The 23,843-nt window shown below is 44.6% G+C and overlaps 1 protein-coding gene across 1 annotated transcript in view; it reads left to right on the plus strand.

Annotated features, from left to right (window-relative positions):
• The window catches only part of Sacs (sacsin molecular chaperone), a 64,506-nt gene that overhangs the window by 19,906 nt on the left and 20,757 nt on the right, over positions 1–23,843 (plus strand). Inside the window, exons 2-8 of the mRNA XM_051160659.1 lie at positions 2,033–2,183; positions 7,961–8,048; positions 10,733–10,818; positions 13,670–13,781; positions 17,970–18,116; positions 19,401–20,898; positions 21,733–21,824. Of these exons, the coding sequence (XP_051016616.1) occupies positions 2,033–2,183; positions 7,961–8,048; positions 10,733–10,818; positions 13,670–13,781; positions 17,970–18,116; positions 19,401–20,898; positions 21,733–21,824 (2,174 nt within the window). The remainder of the gene's footprint in view (positions 1–2,032; positions 2,184–7,960; positions 8,049–10,732; positions 10,819–13,669; positions 13,782–17,969; positions 18,117–19,400; positions 20,899–21,732; positions 21,825–23,843) is intronic.

Raw genomic sequence — 23,843 nt, forward strand, 5'->3', positions numbered from 1 at the left:
CCAGCCCCATATAGCATAAAATTTACCTTCAGGATAATTTCAAATTGTGTGGTTCTGTGATGCTACAGTCATGATAGTGTGCGACGTGCAGCGTGCTCATGTCCAGAACGCTATCTGCGTGCTCATGTCCAGAACGCTATCTGCGTGCTCATGTCCAGAACGCTATCTGCGTGCTCATGTCCAGAACGCTATCTGCGTGCTCATGTCCAGAACGCTATCTGGTAAAGCTGCAGCTGTGTCCACTCAAAGAGTTCTTAGGTACTTTGTCTCGCTCCTTGTCTGTCCTTGTCACTCGGGATTGTATCCAGTTGGGATACGGCAGCTTCAGTAGACGCTATTCGTATTATCTGTAGAAGCCAGCGACTCCTCCTCCGGCTACGTTGCTAGCTCTGGCATCTGCCCTGAGGTCTAGCTCTGCATTTGCCGTGAGTAATAACACTGTGAATTGTATCTCAGAGTCACTCTGCCCTAGATGTTCAAAGCTGCTTCTGATCAGCCTCCTCGAAGGCTACCTCTGCCTCTCTTGTGGCCTGCCTGATGGATGAGGTCATTCCTTCCTTTCAGGCCCTCCCGCTGCCTCCACTCCTGGGTTCTATTGTTGCCACATCCTGCTTGGTGCCTGCTCAGGGAAGGCAGAGGAAAGGAGGGTGTACCCTCAACTCTCAAGTCTTTTAACCTGAAGATTTGCCTTGGGTGTGGGTGGTACATGTCACAGATGCTGAGTGGTTGGTGTTTGGGAGAGGAGTGGGATGTGGTTTTTTGTGGGGGAGGGGGCATGAAGAAGAGATCTCATTTGCTAACAAAAATCCTTATTTTTTCCCCCTATTTGTTGATATCCCAATACATTCATTTACTTGTACAGGCTTTATCTAATTCAAAAATCAAGTATGTGTCCACTAGGGTTTCTTGGCAGGATTTTTTGTAACTGAGATGCTGTATTTTTCTCTAATTGATGAAATTGACCCCTTCCATCAGCGAAAGGCAAGCTCTACTGTTGCCTGTAGCGTCATTAAGAAAGAGAACTGAAGAGCTCTCAGGGCAGTCTATGTTTTCACTTCTGATGATGAATTCTGACTATATGGAGGGAAGCCAAGAGAAGTAGTAATCAATACCATCTTTTAGGGTTATTCTGACGAGAATATTTCAAATAGCAATCGCCGTTTACTATTTCACTGTGTAGTTTTTGCGTTGCTGTATCAGATGAGGAAGGCTTGTTTGCGATTTTCGTTCGGATCTGTGAGAAGCGGAAGGAGGTGCCTGGATGAGGCGTAGCCTGTTGGGTTGTGCAGCACCTCAGTCTGGTTGGCTTGGTTGGGGGGCCCAGGCAGGAGTGTTCTGTGTGTGCAGAGATCGGGAGGGGCGTGGCCTGGAGGGGGAGCCGGTGGAGGGCGTGGCAGGAGCGGTGCCCAAGGAGCTTCAGAACAGTTGTAATCTACTGGCGCTCCTGGGAGGGGCGTGGCTTGGAGGTCCTTAGCCGCCCGGGAGAGGGGCGGAGCCTAGGCGGGGCTTGAGTCTCCTCAGAGCAACCGCAGGGGGTGTGTCAGAAAGGGGCGTGGTCTAGGGGCGGAACCGTCCTTTGCCATCCACTTAGGGGAGCGGAGCTGGGGCGGGGCCTGAGGGCGGGGGCGGGGCCTGAGGCTCCTCCAAGGACTAAGGGAGGCGCGTCTGGGAAGGCGTGGCTGCGCAGAGGAGGCGCCCACCAGCTAACGGTCCCCGGGCCGCGCGTGCCCGCGGGCGACGCCCGCTGAGCCCTTCGCTGTCGGGAGCGCGCGGTGCAGCAGGGCTCGCTCCTCCTCCGCAGCGGCGCCTTCCTCTGCCTCGTCTGCTGCCGGCTGCCGCAGAGCGCTGCGGCGGCGCAGGCCTACGCTATGAGGATCCCCGCCTCGGGGCCGGCGGAGGGCCTCTCGGAGCGGCCGGGCTGGGCGTGAGGGGAGCCCGCCATGGGGGACAGGTGATGGGACCCCGGGAGGCAAGGTGGGCGGGCCGGCCGCGCGCGAGCCCCGCTGACCGTCCTCCCTTTGCCCTGTCGCAGGTGGGTCCGCGTGACCGTGCTCCGCGGCTGCGTGGGCTGCAGGACCGTGGCGGTGCCAGCGACCGCCACCGCGCGGGACCTCAAGGAGCGCATCTTCGCTGAGACCGGCTTCCCGGTGGCGGAGCAGCGGCTGTGGCGCGGAGACCGGGAGGTAGGTCGGCGCCAGGCCTGCCCTGGGAGATGGGCGCCGTCGCACGCTGGCGGCAGGAAACTCACCGGCTCCTGTCTGTCACGGAAGACAGATGCTAGGACGATTCAATAGAGCGTTGTAGATAGCTGGAGCAGAATGGCAGGAGCGTGCGCCTGCCGGTAGTTGTGAGGATTTGTTTGGTTTTGTTTGTTTTGCGTTTGCAGTTCTCGGCATTTGTGAATCCTCATTGCCTAAAACGAAGGCACGTTTTTGCTGGGCATTGTTAACCGAGGAGATTTAAAAATTCAAAGACATCTCCGTTGATAGGCCATATTTATCTGTTCCTAAGTTGAACAAGAATGGTGTTTTTAAAACGGCCTCTTCTGGAGCCCTTCCTCTTGGCTTTGGGGTTCTGGGGCTGAGACATAGGGCTTTGCACGTGCTGGACAGGTACTCTACACCAATTTCTTTGAATCACAGAAATTTACAACTGAAAAACGATCTTCAGATATAACTTAATAACTAAACTGTTATTTTGAGGGGAAAACTTAAAACTTTTGAAGTGTTAACGAGTTGGGTTAGTGCACCAATACTTTGGAACATAAGAACTGTTTATATATTCAAATGTGTTCTTAAATAATGAGGCAAATTCTATAGTTTTCTTGGAAGGGAAGTTTAAGTTTTGTTGAAAATTATCTTATTCTTTAATTCTCATATCGTTGCTTTCTTATGTGATAAAAGAACATAATTTGCAAGACTTAAAAAGGCAGTTGAAATTACAGGAGTAACTCGAGTGTCCATACCACTCAATTTAGAGCTCTCCAGTATAGCCTTGACTTTTGATACACCTGGGTCAGTTTTCTGGTTTCCTGCACACATAGACACAGATTTCTGATGAACCTGCTCTTAAGCATCTCTACAGATAGGTGATTTCTTAACATTTTACCCAAGGGGTGTTTGCTAGTGTGCCGGCATTGGCTTGCCCAAGGAGTTTGAGGCAGAACTGAAAAGGAACACACACTGTTATTGCTTTCTTTATTTGTGCCACCTTCGTCTTTGTCCACCCTTATGGGTCTACTCTTCTATGTTTATGTCCGCCTTACTTCTGGTTCTATGTTGTCATTGTAGTGCATACATGCATAGACTCACATGACTGAATTGTAGCTCTTTTCATTGTAAGTGGTTTTTTTTTTTTTTTTTTTTTTACAAGTGCCTTTGCAAACCTAAGATTTGGGGTGGTTGCTTTAAGTGGTCCTATTGTTTGAGTTGGGTCATTGGGAAGTTGAAAGAGATCCAAGCCATCACTGAACTGCTTTGAGGTCATGAGGATCCTAGACCAAGGCTGTGAAGGTGAAATTGAAAGCAGGGGGCTGGAGAAGTGAGATGGGTCAGTGCTGTGTAAGCCTGACAACTGAATTTAATTCTGGGAACCCATGTAAAGGTAGAAAGAGAGAACCATCTCTGCAAAGTTGTCCTCTGACCTTCACTGGTGTGCTTTCATCATACACTCATACACACACGCACACACACACACACACACGCACGCACACACACACACACACACACACACGTCATATACCACATGCACACACCACACACACATCACACATATCCTATACCATACGCATAACACACACACACACACACACACACACACACACACACACACTACAATTAAGTAAATGAAAGGACATGCAGGACACTTTGTAAAGGACAGAACTGTGGCAGTTGGTGCCAAACGGACCTCAAGGATGGAGAGCTGATGTAGAAGAAGGCAAAAGGCTTTATTTGGCCTCCGAGCAAGAGAGCAAGCGTTTCTTAGTAGATGACGGAGGCAGCTCTTCTGGAACAAGTGTGGCAGCCAGTTTGCCTTTATGTGTGCTTCAGCTGATGGTGAGACATAGAAGGAGCTAGGAAAATGCACATAACGGAGAAGTGGGTGACCCAGATCCAGCCTGCCACTGTCATGTGTATATACCTAGAACCAAATTAGGTTCTGCTTTCCGAGGTTCTAAGGTCTGTGACTCTAAAGACAGTGAAAGTCAGCTCACAGCTGTAGATACACAACAGAAAGAGAGGCCAGAGCTGGAGATGGGACGAGGCTGATGCTCAGCATCCCTTTCTGTATTTGGGGAAGTGCGGGGAAGAGAGTTACTGAGCTTCTGTGCTCTGAACAGTTACACTGTTATAAACAGTTATACTGTTTAAAACCAGCCACTGTAGCTAGTAATTGAAGATGCTTGCCTCTGAGATTCATAAGGGAGAATGAGGCTGGCAAGACCAAGATTCTAATGATTTTATAATCATCTTAAAAACAATGAGACAGGCACTTTGCATGGAGAGAACATTGCATCTGGGGAGAATAGGGAGATCCCTGTGCTTCCTTGTAGTATCCAGGAGAGTTGGGGAGAGGGCCTGTACAAACCCCTGAATCCTGGCACGCTCCAGAGGAGGCAGTACTGCTGAGGAGATCACCTCAGCCCAATTGCGCTTTATGAGAACCACTGCCCTGAGATAGACATGCAGGTTATAGAATATACCACATGGTCGATTGTCAGACCCACAGTTATATGTGGTGAAACTAATGCACTTATATTAGGTCTCTAGCTTCTTGCAATCAATTCTCTTTAAAACCTGGAAACCTCTTAGATTTCCTTCCTTTGCACTTTCTTGTAATAGGAACTTTTATTCACCTGCTTCAGTTGCTGTCTCAGAGGATTACTGCCTCTGCCTGTCTGTTAAGCCAGGTCTAGTCCTGGAAGCTTCCAGCTTCCGTAAAATCTAACCTAGGCCTAGAAGGTTTTCAGCCTCTGAGACTTACTGCTTAATAAGCTCACTCTTGTTCTTTCTGAGCTCTGGGCTGGCTGGTTCAACTCTGATATTCTGGCTCAAACTCCTCTCTCAGCTGAGTTTTTCAATCTGGCTTCTCTCTGGGCCCCTGAACTGTGCTGCTTGGCTTCAAACTAACTCGAGCAATATTTTCTGGCTCTTTTTCATTCTCTGGTTCATTTGGTCTTCACCTGAGTCTTGTTCTCTCTCTCTGCAACCTGTCTCTCTATTACTGTCCTGATAACACTGCTTCCCCCCCCCCCCCCCCCCCCCCGTCCCTCTGTCCCTGTCTCTCTCTCCCCCTCCCTCCCTCCCTCTGCACTGCATTAAGTAGCTTCCCCTTTCTCTTTTCTGGAGAGAGCTGGGCATATCCTGTTCTGTGAAATCTTCTCTCGGATTCGTCACTTTCTTTTTCAGCTACCCAATTAGCATCCCTTTCAAACATGGGTGCTTCCTACTACAAACTAACTTTACTTTCATTGTTTGTAATTAAAGGCATGTACCACCATGCCTGGACCTAAGCTTTTCTTTACCCGAAACTTGCTATATACCAGGCTGGCTTTGAACTCAGATCTGCTTCCCTTTGTCTCCTGATTAGTGTTTGTATTCCAGCCAGATCACACAGACCTAGAAGGTCTTTGGATGTGATCTCTTGCCACACCAGCCATGTTCTGAATTAAAATTTCTCTATACTTTCTGCCATTTTTTTCCTCCAGTGCATGATCCTAAATTGGACTAATGAGCATTGGCTTATGTATGACTTAGTAATTAATTAGATGGTTAATTAGCCGGTGGAACGATCACCTATAATAACATGATATCCTTGTGTTTGCATTTCATATGTACTTGTAACCTAAATATATAGCTCAAAGCATATTCTGTTTACTTTTTTGTTGGTTATGCCCATCAAAAGGAGCTTATCATTCTTTAGGTATTAAGCTGGATAGCTTTTTTTCACTTGATACCTCATTATTAATATCCACTTAGGTAGTATGTAGTGTGGCTGTTCAGTATTCATTGTTGTGTGATATTCTGTTAGCGGCAGTTGGTAGTCTCACCTGTGTTTCCTTAAGCATCTGTGTACAGCATGCTCTAGTTTCCAAGGATAGTTCTCAGAGTCAGCAGGTGTATGATGTGAGCATGCTTCATGCTTCATGACCAAGGATGTTAGCAGCGTACCCGAAGGGAGGAGCAGAAGAAGGACGGCACGCAGGAAGTAAAGATCAGGAGATGGGGAGCAGCTGCTGCGAGGTGTGGAGAAGAGACACGAGAGTATGCTCTTGGGCCTAGAAGTAGCTGCAGAGGAGCTCTGGAGAGAGATGGTCCCCCTCAAGTGACTGTAGGTGGTGACACTGTTGGTTGAAAGGTGAACTAAAGATGAGGAGCTGCTAGAGGTTTCAAAACCTGGTGAGCTCACCTTTCCCCTGCTCATGTTTTAGAGCCTTAAGGTGTCAATGAGAGAATATGGCAACAGTGGCCCTGCCTATGAAGCACACCTTGGAAAAGTAGCCTTTCCCACTAGCCCAATGAGCATGTCCCATGAAAGTCTTCACTTATCAGGAACGTGGGACAGAGGGGAGAACATCTTATTGGGACTTTAGGTGAGGAGCATGGGAGAATGGGGAAATAGAAAGATCCAGAGGATCCTAGAAACCTACAAGAAGACATTACGACAGGCGGATCTGGGCCCAGGGGTTGTGCTCAAACTATGACACCAGCCAAGGACAATACGTGCAGTAAACATCGAACCCCAACCCAGATCTAGCCAATGGCCAGGACATTCTCCACAGTTGAGTGGAGAGTGGGATATGACTTTCTCACGTACTCTGGTGCCTCACATTTGACCATGTCCCCTGGAGGGGGAGACCTGGTGGCACTCAGAGGAAGGATAGCAGGCTACCAAGAAGAGACTTGATACCCTATGAGCATATACAGGGAGAGGAGGTCCCCCTCAGTCACAGTCATAGGGGAGGAGAGTAAGAGGAAAATAGGAGGGAAAGAAGAATGGGAGGATACAAGGGATGAGATAACAATTGAGATGTAATATGAATGAATTAATAAAAAGGAAAAAAAATAAAAGTAGTCCTTCCCATAAGCTCTGAGGTTGTGTTTGTGCTTTTTAGACTGTTGAAAAGGTCAGTCTAGGGAGACCACATAGGTAGAGCGGAAAGTGGACCCAGATGGAGAGCAAGCTTATCTGGTGTTGGAGTTTGCTTTATTTCTACACAGACTACTGTGGGTCATAAAATTTGTTTTGTACCTGCCTTTATCAGGAACAGGAAGGCCACACTGAGGCATTTTTCAGGGACGATACAGCTTCCTCCCATCACTTTAGGGGGCATCTGTGGTAGTGCTTTCCAGAGGAAATGTCTAGGAACATGATTCTATGGGATACCACGGAAAGTAAATGAAAAATATACTGCTAATTTAGGGAAATGTTATATGTGCATTAATCCCAATAAAGTGCCATATATATTAATATGCCAAAAATTTCGTACTCTGATCTGTTGCAGTTTCCAGGACGTATGCTGCACACCAAATACACATTGAAAACATTGATCAAAAAGATGATTTTGTTTGTGTTACAGATCTTACACATATTTGAAACTATGAATTTGGGATGATTTGGCTGGGGAGGTGTGGATCAGTGGTAGAATACTTGCCTCGCTGGTGAAAGAGAGGGAGGGAAGAAAGGAAGGAGAGTAACTTATATGGCAGAAAAGAAATAGGTTTATTTTTATTTGTAATTATTTAAAGAAAAATTCTGACTTTAAATTTAGAGAATTGTTACATAAAGATTTTAACTAGCATTCTGTTCTATCATCTGCAACATTCCCTTCAGAAAAACTTACTCCTTGGTAAGGATGGTTAACATGTGTTACTTGAATGAAAAGCATTTGAAGTGAGGTTTTGAAATGACAGTATTGATGTCGTATTGCTTCTCACACATTTTCTATTCTCCTTTTCAGTTACCTGATTGGATCAAGATTGGAGATCTGACTTCCAGAACCCGTCATCTTTTTGTAAACCTTCAATCAAAAGGCTTAAAAGGGGGAGGTATAATATCGACTTTACCTGAAGTGTATGCCATAATTCAGTCCATTAAAGGTTTTGTTTCATGCAGAAGCAGATGGGAGGATGGTGACTGCCAAGAGCTGGGAGGAGGCTGAGATGAAGAGGTGTTGGTCCAAGAGCCTGAAGTTTCAGCTATGCAAAGCAAATGGGACCTGCATCTCTGCTGCCCAGTGAAAGGCCCTTTTATGATGACTAGTGCTGGTCCTGTAATATGTACCTCAAGGCTTGCTCAGAAGAGTGCAGCATGGAGCATGGTGCTTTATGCCTGTAACCTTAGTACATAGGAAACTGAGGCAAGAGGCTCTGTTGAGTGTGACACCTGCCTAGGCCACCTAGTAAGACCCTGTCTCAAAAACAAGCAGACAAACAAACAAACAGATCAACAAAATTGCTAAAGGGAGATCTTAAAGGCTTTCCCACAAAAGAAATGAAGTCAAAACAAAAGGGAGCTGGGAGAAACTTTGGAGCTAATTGGTAAGGTGTGATAATGATGACAATGGTGTTTTGATGGGTGTATAATAGCTTCCAAGTTCATGCACTAAGCATCTGTAGCTTTGTGTGCGTCTATCAATAAAGTCGCCTGAACTAACGGTTGTATTTTAAAAATGAAATGAGAGCATATTATCGAATGCAGGGAGGGGTTGCCCAAACCAGAGGAGAATGGTGGATGGGGCTAGGTGTGTGATGAGTGAGAAAAATCTGTTGACATAGTCTTGCTTATGCTTGGTCTTGGTAGATGAGGATGTCAAAATTATGCAAATCCATACACGTTGAGAATCTCTAATGCAGAAATCTAAAATAGTCCAAAGGCATCTGGCATGATGCCAACAATGAAAAATTCAATACTTCACCTCATTTGATAGTTTATAGTAAAAATACAGGAGACTTAAACATTGTATAGAGAATTATGGAGATAAGGTTAACTATACATGGATTTATTTATTTACTTATTTGTTTGGTCTTGGGTCCCATCCTTAAGATATCTCACTAACTAGTGCAAATATTCTAAAGTCTGAAGTATGGAATACTCTGGTTTCAGCCTATGGGGATGGTTTCTTCGTGTAAGCACTTTTTATTTATATGCCGATTTTAAATATTTCCTATTTTTTATCTTACTTTGTATTGACTCTTTGTGAATTTCATATCATGCACCTCAATCCCACTCATCTCCCTGTCCCTTTGTGTTTACCCTCTGCCCTCAGCCCCACCCCCATAAAATGAAAAAACAATCTTGTTGTGGAAGCTGTAGTGTGGCCCACAGTATGCCGTCCTGGCTGTACGTCCTTTCCTTGCAAATGTTCCTTGCAATGAATCCATTGGTCTGTTTTGAGGCCTCTGGCTTCTGCTACCCTGTCAGCACTGGGTCCTCGCCAGGATTCGTCTGGGATATCCTGTTGTTTCCCTGTGTCATGGGGACCCTGAACCTTTTGATCTGCAGGACTGGCCTCTTCCTGTGCTTTGGCAGTTCATAGATGAAGTAGATGTTGGGGTGGGCCAACTGAAAGCCCTGGGCCGGAGCCTGGGTGGTAGCTAAGCTGGTCACCTGCCAGCTTTGCATCAACACCACTTGGGTGGGCTATCCAGCACTGCCCCAATGGGTTAGCTCACCCAATGCTGCAGCTAGCAAGGGGCAAGGCCAGCTTCCCTGTTTTCATACCCTTGGGGCCAACTGTATTATGCTGCTCAGAAGTACAGGGCCCACTCTTCTGAGTGCTGCCATTGGTGAGGGACAGGGACAGCTTTCAGCTTTCCCATGCTCATGATCTTGGGGCCAGCTCTCTTGCCACCTGCAGGTGGTGAGGGGTGGGGTAGGGGTAGGGCATCTCTTCTGTGCCCACACCACCTCAGAGCTGACAAATGGCGAGTGGTGGGCCACTCTTCCACTCTGATGACCTTGGGGGTGTCTGTCTGTCTGTCTGTCTGTCTCTCTCTCTCTCTCTCTCTCTTTCTCTCTCTCTGTATTTTATGTTCATAAATGTTTTGCCTGCATGTATGTCTGTGTGAGAGTGCCAGATCTCCAGGCACTTATGAGCTGCCATATGAGTACTAGAAATTGAACCTGGGTCTTCTAGAAGAACAATCAGTACTTTTAACCTCTGAGCCATCTCTCCAGCCTCCAATTTCTTATTCTTAAGGATTTTTTTCTTCATCCTTACCTTTACACCTTCCTACCACCTATCTGAAGATGGCCTGGTCAGTTGGTGTAGAACAGTGTAGGCAGGACTTAATTCGTACCCTAGTCAGTCACTGAACTTCAGAGCCATCAGCGTTTGAGAGTATTAAGAATGTGGCACTATGTGGCACTATGTGACATTATCTCTGGATTGTTTTTTTTAATCACAGGAGCACTAAACAGCATCAGCTATTTAATGCCTTTAGAAAATAGCAGCACTTTATCCCTCTGTCATGCTGCTTGCTGTTGAATTAACCTTTTGTGATAGTGTATCTTGGAAAATCCTTTGAAACCTGATGTATCATTTAGTTAAAAAGTCTTGAGATTTCATAACACAGAATGAGCTTTACTTTCTATTGAGTTGCTTAACCTGGTGGGTTTTGGTCCTAGAATTCTGCTGTGCCATCCATGAAACCATGGAGAGAACCAAACCACACACAGGTGGAAAGTCGTGAAACCTTGTTTTTCTTTTAAAATGTATTTTGCATTTTAGGTCGATTTGGTCAAACCACTCCACCACTTGTTGATTTTCTCAAGGATATCTTAAGAAGATACCCAGAAGGAGGGCAGATCCTTAAGGTAGGCAATCTAATAGAGTCCTTTGTGGCCTACTGTCAGAGTGAATAGCTCAGTGTTTGCGTTGGGTCTAGATCTGGTTGGATTACTTTGCCTCCGTGGCCACAGTGCATAGTCGAATGGAGTAGATTTGAGACTACAGTTGGTGTGAAGCGAGGAGGGGCTGGGGCTACAGGCTGCTCTAAGCTGCGGCATGCTCTCAGTATCCGCTAGGAACACTTTGGTAGTGCATTGAGCCCTGGTGTCATGCACAAGCTATCAGTCACCAACCACCAGTCACTCAGCGGCCTAGCACGAGTCCATGTCAGAGGCCAGGAACACATGCTAGTTTGGCCTCTGGATTTAGAGGTTTGTTTTGTGAGAGAGTTTACTTTAATAAGATGCTTACTTATTTATTTTTATTATGCGTGATCACATGAATTATTTTCTCCAGGAGGGAGTAGAATTCTCTGTAGTCCAGGTTGGCCTCAACCTCATAATGTTTTTGCTTTAGTCTCAGTGCTGGGGTTATGGACATAGCTTGTGGCATATTCTTTAAGTTTTCTTTAATAGAAAAAAATCAAACACCCACAAAAAGGCAATGAAAGATTTTGTGAAAATCAAGTCTGGTGTTTGATAAGCAGCTTCCTTAATGAGCTGGGACAGTAGACCAGTTATTACGCATCTTCCTCTTTGTTCTCATCTTCAATGACTTAGCCATTATTTCTCTTCTAGCCCAGCAAAGTTTTAAGGTCCACTAACTCATGTAGTCATGAGCACAGGACAAAGGTTGTGCTATCAGGGACTGTCTTGAGGGACACTGGAGAAGCCTCAGTGTGACTTTCAGAATGGGGGCCAGTGGCTTTCAGAACAGGATTCATAGAAAGCTGCTTTTTATATTGACTGCTAGAGAAATGAAGGGTATGATTATGGAGTTGTCATGGGGCTGGGCGGGACTGAATGACCCACATGGACTCAGAGTGAGGATCCTGTTGTTGGTTACAGGAGTTGTGTCAGAGGTAAGTGAGTAGAGTCCTTGCTGGGAAGGAGTCCGAGCTTCCAGGAAGGTCTGTGGCAGGTAGTCTGGGGTCGGCCTCCTCTGCCTTCTGTGATGCCAGATTGGAGCCAGTTCAATGGCATCTCTATTCCTTGGAATTTTTAGTGCTAGGCTCAGTAGGAGTTTTTCAGAATTGTCTGAGCTCAACTTCCACCTTCTATGGTGTTTGCTGAAGTGGGTCCAGATAGCTTAGGGACTTGCTGCCTCCTGAAATCCATTTGGAAGTAATCCCCTAAGGGCTCCAGCCTTCGGGGAGCTCTTTATCTCTTTGCTTGTTGTACAGCCTGTGAGTGGCAGTTGGGGCCTGGAACTTGGTGTTCTCTCAATCCCTGCTTCCTATAATGCACTTCAGTCATGAAGATACACTCTGACCTGGGAAGTGCTCTCGTCTTTCCTGTAAGTTGACATAGCACTCTGCCAATCACTTAGTCCTCGGTGTCTACCCATCATATTGACATCTTGCTCATTTTTGAGGACTTTCTCGGACTGAACAGAGAAGGAATGGGATCCAAGCCATTAAAGCACCTATGAAAAGCAGGAGGCTGTTTAATAGGAACCAAAGGTGCTAATGGGTGTGTGGGCAGCTGGAGACTGAGCTGTGCATATTTAGGGTTAGCTGTATGGCTACTGGCCCAAACACTCCAGTTTTTGGTTCTGAGAGTCAAGCCTAGGGCCTTTCCCATGCCAGACAAGCACTGCACCCCTGAGCTATGCCAAGTCACCCACCAGGCCTTTGGGTCTACTTAATGAACCCGAGAAGCTCTCTCCCAGCTGAGCTGAAGTCTGTCTTCTTCCCGAGCTGTCTGACATCCGTCCTCTTTTTCTGTTGGCATTGCTTTAGTGTCAGCCTAAGTGCTCTTTAAGGTAGTGAGTCTCGGGTTCCAGGGAGATAAAAAGGTGCCTTTCCCCAAAGTCAGACGTTAGCGAGTTTGATAATATGGGGTGATTTTGTCTGCATGCTTTTCTAACCACCCGCATAACAATTTAAAGCAGTAGCTCCGAGTTTGCTTTGTTCTAAGTAGGAGCCTAGTCAGGAATTTATTATCTAATGACTTCCCCTTACTGTCACAGGCTCTGGAGAGTCAGGCAGAGCTGCTCTCCAGGTTCCAGTCAACCTGTGCTGACCGTGGGTTCATCTCTAGGACCTGAATCTTCTTTCATCTGTAGCTCCTCTCTAGTTGACCAGACTGTTTCATTAGGTGGTTAGAAGTATTTGGGGTGCTTAGGACTGAGGATTTTGCTGATGCTCTTTCCTTTCTGTGTCACAGGTGTCTGGGCACCCCCCAACTCACCCACAGTCCAGCAAACGATGGACGTTTCTCCTTTTAATGAATAGTTCTTGTTACTAAGATGTTTTCTGCCTGGGGCATGGCTGTCCAGAATATTGCCCATTCGGGATGCATGTAGACCAATAGTATTGACTGTCCTTTTTTCTAAGAGCATTTAAGTTTAGTAAACAATTGAGAATTAGTGCTCTGTTTTTGGAAGCTGTTCGAGCCTAAGGTATCTCAGAAAATCTGTATAAAGCTTTGAATCAGAGTACTTTCCTTTGAACAAAGGCTTTGGGTGGATTTATAGGAACGTCCAGCATAGCAGTTTCAAAGCTGGCTTGCAGGTGTGCATTGCTGGGAAAGTCTTCCCAGCTCCTGTGTGTGTGTGGGAACTGCTTTTAATAGGAACTTTACCAGAGCTTACCTTTACCTTGGAGATAGTGAGGGTTTTTACTTTAATATACTTCCTTCTTATATATTGAAGGCAAATATAAAGTTGGACAGTAGATTACTATGTTAATATCATTTTGTTATATTTCATGGTTAGGAATTAATTCAAAATGCAGAAGATGCTGGGGCCACAGAGGTTAAATTTTTATATGATGAAACACAGTATGGGACGGAGACTCTTTGGTCAAAGGACATGGCACAATATCAGGGTAAGAATAATGTGGAGCAAATTTTATTTTTGTACTAATGGTGAGTTTTAATGATTGATAATACTTTACTTAATAAACAGTGTAATTATCATTTGTACTTCTTGGCATGTTTAATTCAGGTGTTTTTATTGCCCCTACCTTTGGTGGGAAAGTGTTTCTGCCGTTTGGTACCCTTAGAGAAAAACATTAAGATAAAAGGCTAGCAATGTAATTCTGCTCACTCAACATGTACTTTATGTTATGAATAAGATAAAGGACACTGATTCTATATAAATACCATTTCATTTGCATTTTGGAAGAAGTTGTAAGAAGCTGTGTTTGTATATTGTCTTTTACTTTAGGGCTGCCCTTCTGCTGGGGGTGGGAACACAGCTTAAAACTAGGAGGGACGAAGGGGACCAAGAGGGAGAGTAATAAACGAGACATCACCTATGGTTGCCATGCGCTTGCACTTTGAAATGCAGAAAATATGTACATAACTTAGCTCAGCCATGAAATTGATGGATGATTGTGAATACTTGTATATGACAGATAGTAACTGAAAAAGTCTTAGCTCATTTTCTTAGATATAGTTGAGAGACGTTTAAGTCACAAAATGGTGTTCTGTGAAGGTAGTCATCACTGTTTAATTGAATGCTTAGCATTTATTGTCATGGTTACATTTTTATATCAGTTTTAAGACTTGCTAGTGGTATGCCCATCTGTAAAAAGACATGTGTATGCTATGGTGGTGTATCAGGAGGCTTGTACCCTGGCTCTGAGTCCTGCCACCTTGCTGACTCTAGTGCAGTCCTCTAGCAGCCAGCCACTCAGTGGTGAAGGGACTAGCTTGTAGTTTCTTGGCTGGACTTTTATTATTTAACGTAGCCTCCTAGAATGCTGTTTAATTTACATTCAGGAGACGGCAGACCCAAGTGGTCCTATACAGCCCTACCCATTGCACGGCTCCACAGGCACACTAGGCAGTCCCTCTGATCTCCATGTCCACCCTGCTGAGAAACTAGTGCTAGAAAGAGCAATTTTCCTTCCTAGTTATTCTGAGGAGAGAACAGGGTCCTAGATGTCATGTGGCTGTGCTTATGCCCAGGCCATTCTACACTCACTGTTCCGATGCTCTTGCTATGCTGGTGAGGATGTAGAGATATTAGAAGCATTCCTTAAGGTTTCTTAAGTCTTCATTAAAGAAAGCATTTAAATAGCTGGGTATAGTGGTGTATACTTTTAGCCTTAGCACTCAGGTTGTAGAGGCAGGTGGATTTCTGTGATTTCAAGGCCAACTTGATCTGTATAGTAAGTCTAGGACAGCCAGGGCTCTGTTACACACACAAAAACCCAACAACAACAGCAACAAAAACAATAACAATGAGTTCTATTGACTGATAAACAGAGCTCAGAGCAAGGGCCAGAGGAGGAAGGATTTGTAATAAGCTAGATTCTGTTGATGGAGGATGCAAAGTACATGAGACCTTTTTCATAAGGATGGGTTTCTATTACTGAGAGGCTAAGCTCAGGGTTAGGGCCTAAACAATGCTTATGAAAAGAGATCACCTGGTTGTTAAGCAACCTCCACTCTAGCTTTCCGGGTGACCAGGCATCAGTCATTTTTCTTCCTTTGAAGGAAATAGGCCCGAGTACCTAAGAAGTCTGGTTCCTCCAATGCTTTTTAAAGCTGTGCCTTCTACAGAGGCCAGAAGATTGTAAGACCCAGAGGTATAAAACAGTTTTATCTGGACACAACAGGTGTTCATCCATAAACTGACAGCAGCCATGACAGCACGCACAAGCTCAAGTCTGATGATTCTCCAAGACAGGGAGGGGAGGTGGTCAGGAGCCCACATCAGGGGAGGAGCTCTCAGTTTTCCTGTCGATTCTGGAAGGAAAGATGGCTCCTCCTTTCCTGGTGGCAGGCTGCTGTAGCACTGGTAACCCTGCTGGGCTTCTTAATTCCCTTCTATAGATCTTAAAGTTATATAATTTTTTTTCCCTAGATTCTGGAAAGAAATTTAATCCTGGGCCTGTTCTGTGATCTTTCCTTGTGTGGTATTTTTAGTGAAGAGACAGTGGGCAGAACCATACAGTATTTGACAGATTCCATTTTAAATTAGCTGTAGTTAGCTATTGACTGATAACAAGCCATTTATTACTATTTTTGTATATTATATAAAATTACATATGCCATATATATAAAGATTGATATTATATTGAAGACTTACTGTATCATAATAGAAATACCTGACAATTTAAGAGTTCTCTATGGTGTTTGCTGTGGTGAGCCTTATTAATACCCCAGTGGATCCTTAGTGCTCCCGTGTAGAGAGAGGAAGCTCTTATGTTGGCATAGATGAAGAAGCTGAGCCTGTGGCTGTAATTTGATAACCATCTATGAGTGACAGCAGACTCCCTTGACTCCCGACACCTCTCACAGCTGTGTGCTTCTCCTTCTCACAGCCTTTGAACCTTCGGCCAGGTTCACGTCCTGACTTTGACTAGTATAAAGATCGCAGTTGTACTAATTAAAGCAACAGCAGCAACAAGAAAACCCAGACAAGGCCAATGTTCCATATTTAAAGAAGCATATGGAGATGTTCTTCGGGTACTGGGAGTCTCCATATAGTTCATCAGCATGGAGGCGCACAGGCCCGAGCATCTACATACAGGAGCTGTGCTTGGTGTCTGTGTTATTCTTAGGCAACTTTTCCAAGGAAAGCACTGACCAGATTTAAAGAATAATAGGTAATGTAGTTGCTCATATTCAGATAAAGTTAGGATTTCTGAGAACAGGTCTCAAAAGAGAGTGCAAAAGTATTTTCTCAGAATTATAAAAACAATATATTGTTAAAGAACCTACTTTGGAGATAGCATTATGATCAAATAATTTATTTAAATAATTACCTCATTCATGACTATTTAAATTACATCATCAATGCCTTCTATAGAAATCAAGTAAAGCAAAATCAAAACCACACAACCTAAATATTTACAAGGTGATTATTAATATTAGTAGGGAATTAATTTCTACTTTCTGAAAAAATACGGTGACAGAGTCCTTTAGGTTGTATGTTTTCTGAGTACATTGTTCAGCTGGAGAATGATCTGTGCTTGCCATACTTCCAGTTTTGAATAGAGAGTTTATTAAATAGAGGATATATATATATATTGCATACACTGAATAAATATATATATGCAAAAGAATAAATAGCAGCAGATAGACAGAGAGAGATAACAAAACATCAGGTCACTTGCTGAAAACACCCAGCAGAAATATATTGAGGACGCCCCTTTGAGACACCCAGCTGGAGTTCCCAATAGAGTGTGCAGGGCAGAGCAGAGTCTTACCGCAGGGTGGCTGTCCACGTAAAAGAACAAATAGCGACAGCTAGAGATGACGCAATCAAATTGGACATAAAACCCAACAGAGAATGACTAGGGAAGTTGAGACAATCAGACTGGAATTTCCCACTGAACAGTCTCCCCATGGAAGAGCTTTCCACAGGGAACTGCCTTCTCTTTCCCATTGCAGAACTTTTTCTATCATGGCATAAGCAGTAGTACCGTTGGTTAGAAACACTTTACCTTCAAGCTATTCTCCAGGGCACACTGTTTTCACTCTTGGATTATTTTGCTGTCCTTATCATCCCACTCTGTCACAGAGTTAGGAGCCCCCAGACCGTCGTCACAAGAGGTCTTGGAGAGGACACCGACACAGCATGCTTGGGTCTGAAATGAAAGGGGCGCATTGCTCCCAGAGCCAGCTCCTGGATGAGCTCAAAACGCACATACGCGTTATCAATTTGATGTACACTGCACATACTTTCAAGAAAGTCCATCTACAAAGAATGATTTAAACATACTCTTTAGAACAGTTTTCTTAGAGTACGGTGCACTGTGATAATATCCTCATTTGCTCTGTATATTTTGTATTTTAAGTTCCATAATTCTCTTAATTTCTTCTTTCAGGACTTTTGACAAACAATATATTTCTCTGGCTGTTAGCTTCTTACCAAATATGTTTTTATTTTTATTATGAAGACAACTGGAATGATAGTGCAGAATTTAGTCACTGTACCCACATGTCTCTATTTTCTCATCAAATAAGTTTTTTTTTTTAATGGACAAAGCTCCTGAAACAGAGCTGACCGCTCTGGTGTGCTTCTCGCTGAGTGTCTGCCTGTGCATTTCAACACGCAGGCGCGGCTCTCTATGTGTACAACAATGCTGTTTTCACCCCAGAGGACTGGCATGGCATCCAAGAAATAGCAAGAAGCAGGAAAAAAGACGATCCCTTGAAGGTTGGAAGATTCGGAATTGGGTTTAACTCTGTCTACCATATAACAGGTGCAGTATGGGCTGTAGGCAAGTGGGGACTTGAATCAGCCAAACTATAGAGAAATTGTACTAAATCTAGTGGAGTTACAGTAATATTAATGTTTTGTTTAATATTGGCTTGCTAAGTATTAAACTTATATTGTTATATCCTAAAATGTCGCTGTTGCATATAAATCTCTTTTTGGAAGTTCACCCTCAGGGCACTAGGTGGTGGTTCGTAAACGCTGAAGCACAGCTGAGGATTGCACAAGCGTAGAGACCACTATGCAGGGACTTAGAGCAGGCGTAGCTCTGTGTGTGTGGTTGACAGTGAGCACATCGATGCGGGCCATTTGCTGGAAGGCTCTTTTGCAGTCTGAAGATCTGAGAAAGCCACAGGTTATGCTTTTACAATGTCAAGATTCTCTCTGACCTGATTTCAGGATGGCTATGTGGCACTGTGGAAAGGGACTAGGGACAGATATGTCCAAGATTGTACTGTGGATGGAGTTAGTAGACGTAAGATCTGCTGCTTAAGATACTTAAGAACTTAGGAGTTGGTGATTGTCACAATAGGACTTGTGCTTGACAACTACAGATAGTAAAGAGATGGCAGACTTTGCTGGCGTTCCATTGTGTGTGGGGATTAGGGGCTAAAGTCTGCACGGGAGACAAACACTCCAGCATTACCCACAGGAAGCCCTTTAAGCAGCAGCATGGATAAAAAAATTCTTTCAATATGAGAAAGTTGACACATCTAGTTCTGCCAGGGTTGAAATATCACTGTCTTTAATTGAGGAACAAGAGCAGCAGGTGACATCAGTGGAGAGGCCATGTGGTAAGATGTGGGTCTTTAAGAACTGGAGCTGTGCGCCATGTGAGGAAAGCTCATTTCTCATTCACCTTGAGGTCTATGCTTGCTGAGTTATGCAGCAGTGGAGCATCCGCCATTGTCATAGTCGACGGTTGAATATTTAATTTTGAACATAGCTTGCTTTTCTTTTCTGTGTAACCAGGGCTTATGTGGCAGTGAGCACTGAGTATAAATATCTAAATAGTGTTGATATTTAAAGTATTTTTAGAGTATTTAAAGATATAGCACAGATGTTCACAAAAATCATGGAAGTCTCGATAACTGGCTCTTATTAGATTGGCTCAAATCAGAACCCATTATGTATCACTTTTTGAAGAATCTTATGTGTCATACTGTTTCTTACATAATATTTTTGATAGTAGTTATTATTTCATTATGGCTGCAATTTAATTGTTCATTAGATTTCTGAGTTGGTCACGCCTTGGTTTTCATTTTTACAGACGTTCCCTGTATCTTTAGTGGTGACCAGATAGGAATGCTAGATCCTCATCAAACCCTTTTTGGCCCCCACGAGTCAGGCCAATGTTGGAATCTCAAAGATGACAGCAAAGAAATCAATGAGCTTCCGGATCAATTTGCACCCTTCATTGGCGTTTTTGGAAGCACCAAGGAAACGTTTACAGACGGCAGCTTTCCAGGGACGTTTTTCCGTTTCCCTCTCCGCTTACAGCCTTCCCAGCTCAGCAGCAATCTCTACACCAAGCAGAAGGTTCTGGAGTTGTTTGACTCTTTCAGGGCAGATGCAGACACAGTGTTACTCTTCCTGAAGAGTGTGCAGGCTGTGTCTTTACATGTCCGGGAGGCTGATGGGACAGAAAAACTGGTGTTTAGAGTGACTGCGAGTGAGAACAAGGCCCTGAAACATGAGCGGCCAAATTCCATCAAGATTCTAGGAACGGCCATAAGTAACTATTGTAAAAAGATCCCAAGCAACAGTGTCACCTGTGTCACATATCACATAAACATAGCTCTAGAGGATGAGAGTATGAAGGATGCCCAGAAGACGTCGTGGCTGGTGTGCAGCAGTGTGGGGGGACGAGGCATGAGTAGTAAGCTGGATTCCTTGGCCGATGAATTGAAATTTGCCCCGATCATTGGACTAGCCATGTCGTTATCAGGCAGGGATGAGGAAGAGAATGGAGCAGTATCTGATTTCTCAGGAAAGGCATTTTGTTTTCTTCCGCTGCCTCCTGGTGAGGAAAGCAAAACAGGGCTTCCGGTTCACATCAGTGGCTTCTTCGGCCTGACTGACAACCGCAGGAGCATCAAGTGGAGAGAGCTGGACCAGTGGAGAGACCCTGCGGCCTTGTGGAATGAGTTTCTTATTGCGACGGTTGTTCCCAAAGCGTATGCTACTCTGATCCTAGATTCAGTAAAACGCCTGGAAACAGAGAAGAGCTCTGATTTCCCCTTGTCAGTTGACGCCATCTACAAACTTTGGCCTGAGGCTGCCAAGGTCAAGACTCACTGGCAGCCGGTGTTGGGGCCTCTCTTTAGTGAACTGTTCCAGCACGCTGTGATTTATTCCATTAGTGCTGAGTGGGTGAAGCTGGAGCAGCTGTACTTCTCAGAACTTGATGAGAGTTTAGAATCCACACAGTCTGTGCTCAACTACCTCCAGAGCTCAGGGAAGCAGATTGCCAAGGTACCAGGGAACCTGGCTGCTGCTGTTCAGCTCAGTGCGGCCTCTGCCACCTCCAGTGCGACTCCTGTGAGGAAGGTGACACCTGCATGGGTGCGGCAGGTACTGAGGAAGTGTGCACACCTGGGCAGTGCTAAAGAGAAGCTTCATCTTCTAGAATTTGTGCTTTCTGACCACGCCTACAGTGAGCTGCTTGGGCTCGAGCTGCTGCCTTTACAGAGCGGGGCTTTTGTCCCCTTCTCCTCGTCTGTCTCTGATCAAGATGTTGTTTACATCACCTCAGAAGAGTTCCCAAGGTAGATAATGTGTGCCTCAGACACGGCTGATCTAGGGGGAGGGGCTGTCCTGTCCAGAGTCTTTTACTGCCAGATCCACCCGGTGTCTGTGCATAGACTGCAGTTAGGAGGGCTTTTCGAGAAATGCTGAAAGATAGGTTTGCATTTTAAAATGAAAAGGCATTCTAGCATTTGTCAATGAAGAGACTGCATACAAGCTGGATCATTGCCTTGTGTCTGTAGTCCCAGCTGTTTGGGAGGCTGAGGCAGGAGGACCACTGGAACCTGGGAGTTCAAGGCAGCATAGTAATGCCTTGTCTCAAAAGACAATTAATCTGTAGCTATGTTTCAGTCACAACACTGAAAGCAATTATTATAAGGTGCTAATAGAGTAAGATTGGTTAGTAGAATTACTTTGATGAAACTTAAATTAACATAGTAAATTAAATAGCTATTTCTTCGTATTTTGAACATAGAGTGTCATTGTGTAGCTGAGACTAGCCTGGAAAGCAGTTTTCTCGCTTCAGCTTGCCAAGCGCTGGCCTTACAGGTGCACATCATCTTACTTGACTTCGGTTGCTACGTTTCTATAGCTGAGACTTTATGGAATGTATACTGATGTTTCATGGAATAAAATCCATTTTATTGTTAGCTATTTAGAGTGGTTTTGAGTTTACATGGTGTGTGATGGCTCTGTATTTTAAAGCAAAGCCTAGACCGTGTTGTAGTTTGATGTGTATACCATAATTCATGTAAAATGAAGTAGCAGGTTTAGCTGGCTTGAAATGATATGCTGGACTTTCTTAACCTTAGAATTGTTAGAATTGTAACTGCTGTGCACCTCTCACGTTCTAGGTCCCTTTTCCCAGGTCTTGAAGCAAGACTTGTTTTGGAGAACTTGGAACCTCACCTTCTAGCTGCTTTGAAAGAAGCTGCCCAGACCCGAGGTATTATAGCTACTCAGTGCTTTTCTTAAACAACCCTCTTTCTAAAAATATAGAGCTTTTATGAGATTTCTTCTCATAACCGTCCACTTCAGAGCCATACATCTGAGTTCATATGGCTCAACCTAAGAGAATTGTTTATTTTATGTGTCAGGATCTGGTCTAGCCTCTCACAGGAATCCAGCGACAACACCACTGAGAGCCTGTGCGGGAGCTGTTTGTGGTGGGCAGTGTCTCTCAGCCTTCACAGTGCTTCTGTCTCTTCCCAAGCTCGCTAGCTCTTTTAGGACCCTCCTAGCCTCAATTCTTGTGCCATGTGCAATAACGATGTAAGTGAGTGTTAGTTAAATATCACAGTGAGAGAAGGAGGCTAGGGCCAGGGTTTTCAAACGAGTGCAGGAAATCAGGTCTTCCAACTTGTTGCACTTGTCTGCAGTACCACACCCCGACACAGTCCTGTGTGGCTATTCTGGGTGATCGTATCAGCTACCACAAGTGATCAACTTCCAGAAATATGTTCCTGTCCAACCCCAAGACACTGCCTGGAAAGGAGACTGGGGAGACATAAGAAAGCCATAAATGTCCTTTTTGGGGAATGATTTTTTTTTTGAAAATGACAATAATTTCGAGGTAAAATTACTTCAGTTCTGACTTTAACTTTATCTTTCAACTTCTGCAAACATCCCATCACTTATAGAACTGTTGTCTAGACTTTGCCCAAGTTGAATATTTGCCCCTAGATTTCCGAATTTGTCTCACTAAGGAGCTTATTCTTTGTGATATGTCTTAGATAACATAAGATCTTTTCCTTTAAAGGAAAGTTGCCAATCATTAGACGTCTTTATTCATCAAAATATGCATGAAAGGACTTGGGATTTGTCAGGGAAGTGAGGCTGGAGTTAAAAGTGAGACCAAGAATGAGCCTGTTAACTGTTTCTTGCCACAAAAGTTTGTGACTCTGAGAGCCACCATGACACTGGTTTGTGCCTCTGAGAGCCACCGTGACACTGGTTTGTGCCTCTGAGAGCCACCATGACACTGGTTTGTGCCTCTGAGAGCCACCATGACACTGGTTTCCCGCATCCAGATGATTCATTTCTTGTGAATCATTCTTTTCAAGAAAGCCTTTTGAAGTACTTAAACATGGATTCCCTCCCTCCCTTCTACCCACCCCGCCTTCTTTCTTTCCCTTTTTATGTCACGTTGTATTATATTCTCATTTTAAAACTTGGGGGCTAAGGAAATAGCTCAGTCTGCAAAATGTTTGCCTTGCAAGCAGGAAGAACTGAGTTTGATCCCCACAGCCCACTCAGACAAATACAACTGGCAAGGAGGGAGGTGTGTGTTTGTAATCACAGCCCTGGGGAGGTGGGGGCAGGTAGGCTCCGAGGGCTCGCCACAGCCAGCCTAAGCTCTTGAGTGAGTTCCAGGCCAGTGAGAGAGCCTAGCTCAAAAGCAAAACAAAGCAAAGCAAAAAAACCTTGAGGAACAGCACCTGAGGTTGTCCTCTGGCCACCACATGAACATGCATATACACACACCAATAAAAATATGAACAAAGTTAAAACTTGGTGTTGAAAACGAAGTATACACAGGCAAGTTGGCTCATTGTAGTTGTGCACTGAATGTGACCTAGACCAGCTCCAGAGTCCTCCACTCAGAGCACCATGGTTCTGGCTTTTGACAATAGACAGTATACAGTTAACTTCACTAGTTATTGTACCCATAAAATATGCAATTATATGTTTTACCCTGGCTTGTCTTACTATTAACTAGTGAGGTTCACCCCATCACTCACTGCATGTAACTGTAGGCTATGCGTTCCCACTGCTGTACTGTTTCACTATATACTGGCTACTCTTTTTGTTAATGGCAGATAGTTTCTGAGATAGATCTGGATTCGCAAATCAGCTGAAATTATTCAGAGCCAAATCAAGTGTGAAGGGTAGGAAGCCAATGGTGATACTGCTTTGGTTCAGAACTGGACAGATACTCTGTGATCTCTTTGCTTCATGTGGTTGG

This window comes from Acomys russatus, chromosome 18, assembly GCF_903995435.1.
Source record: "Acomys russatus chromosome 18, mAcoRus1.1, whole genome shotgun sequence".
Lineage (NCBI taxonomy): Eukaryota > Metazoa > Chordata > Mammalia > Rodentia > Muridae > Acomys > Acomys russatus.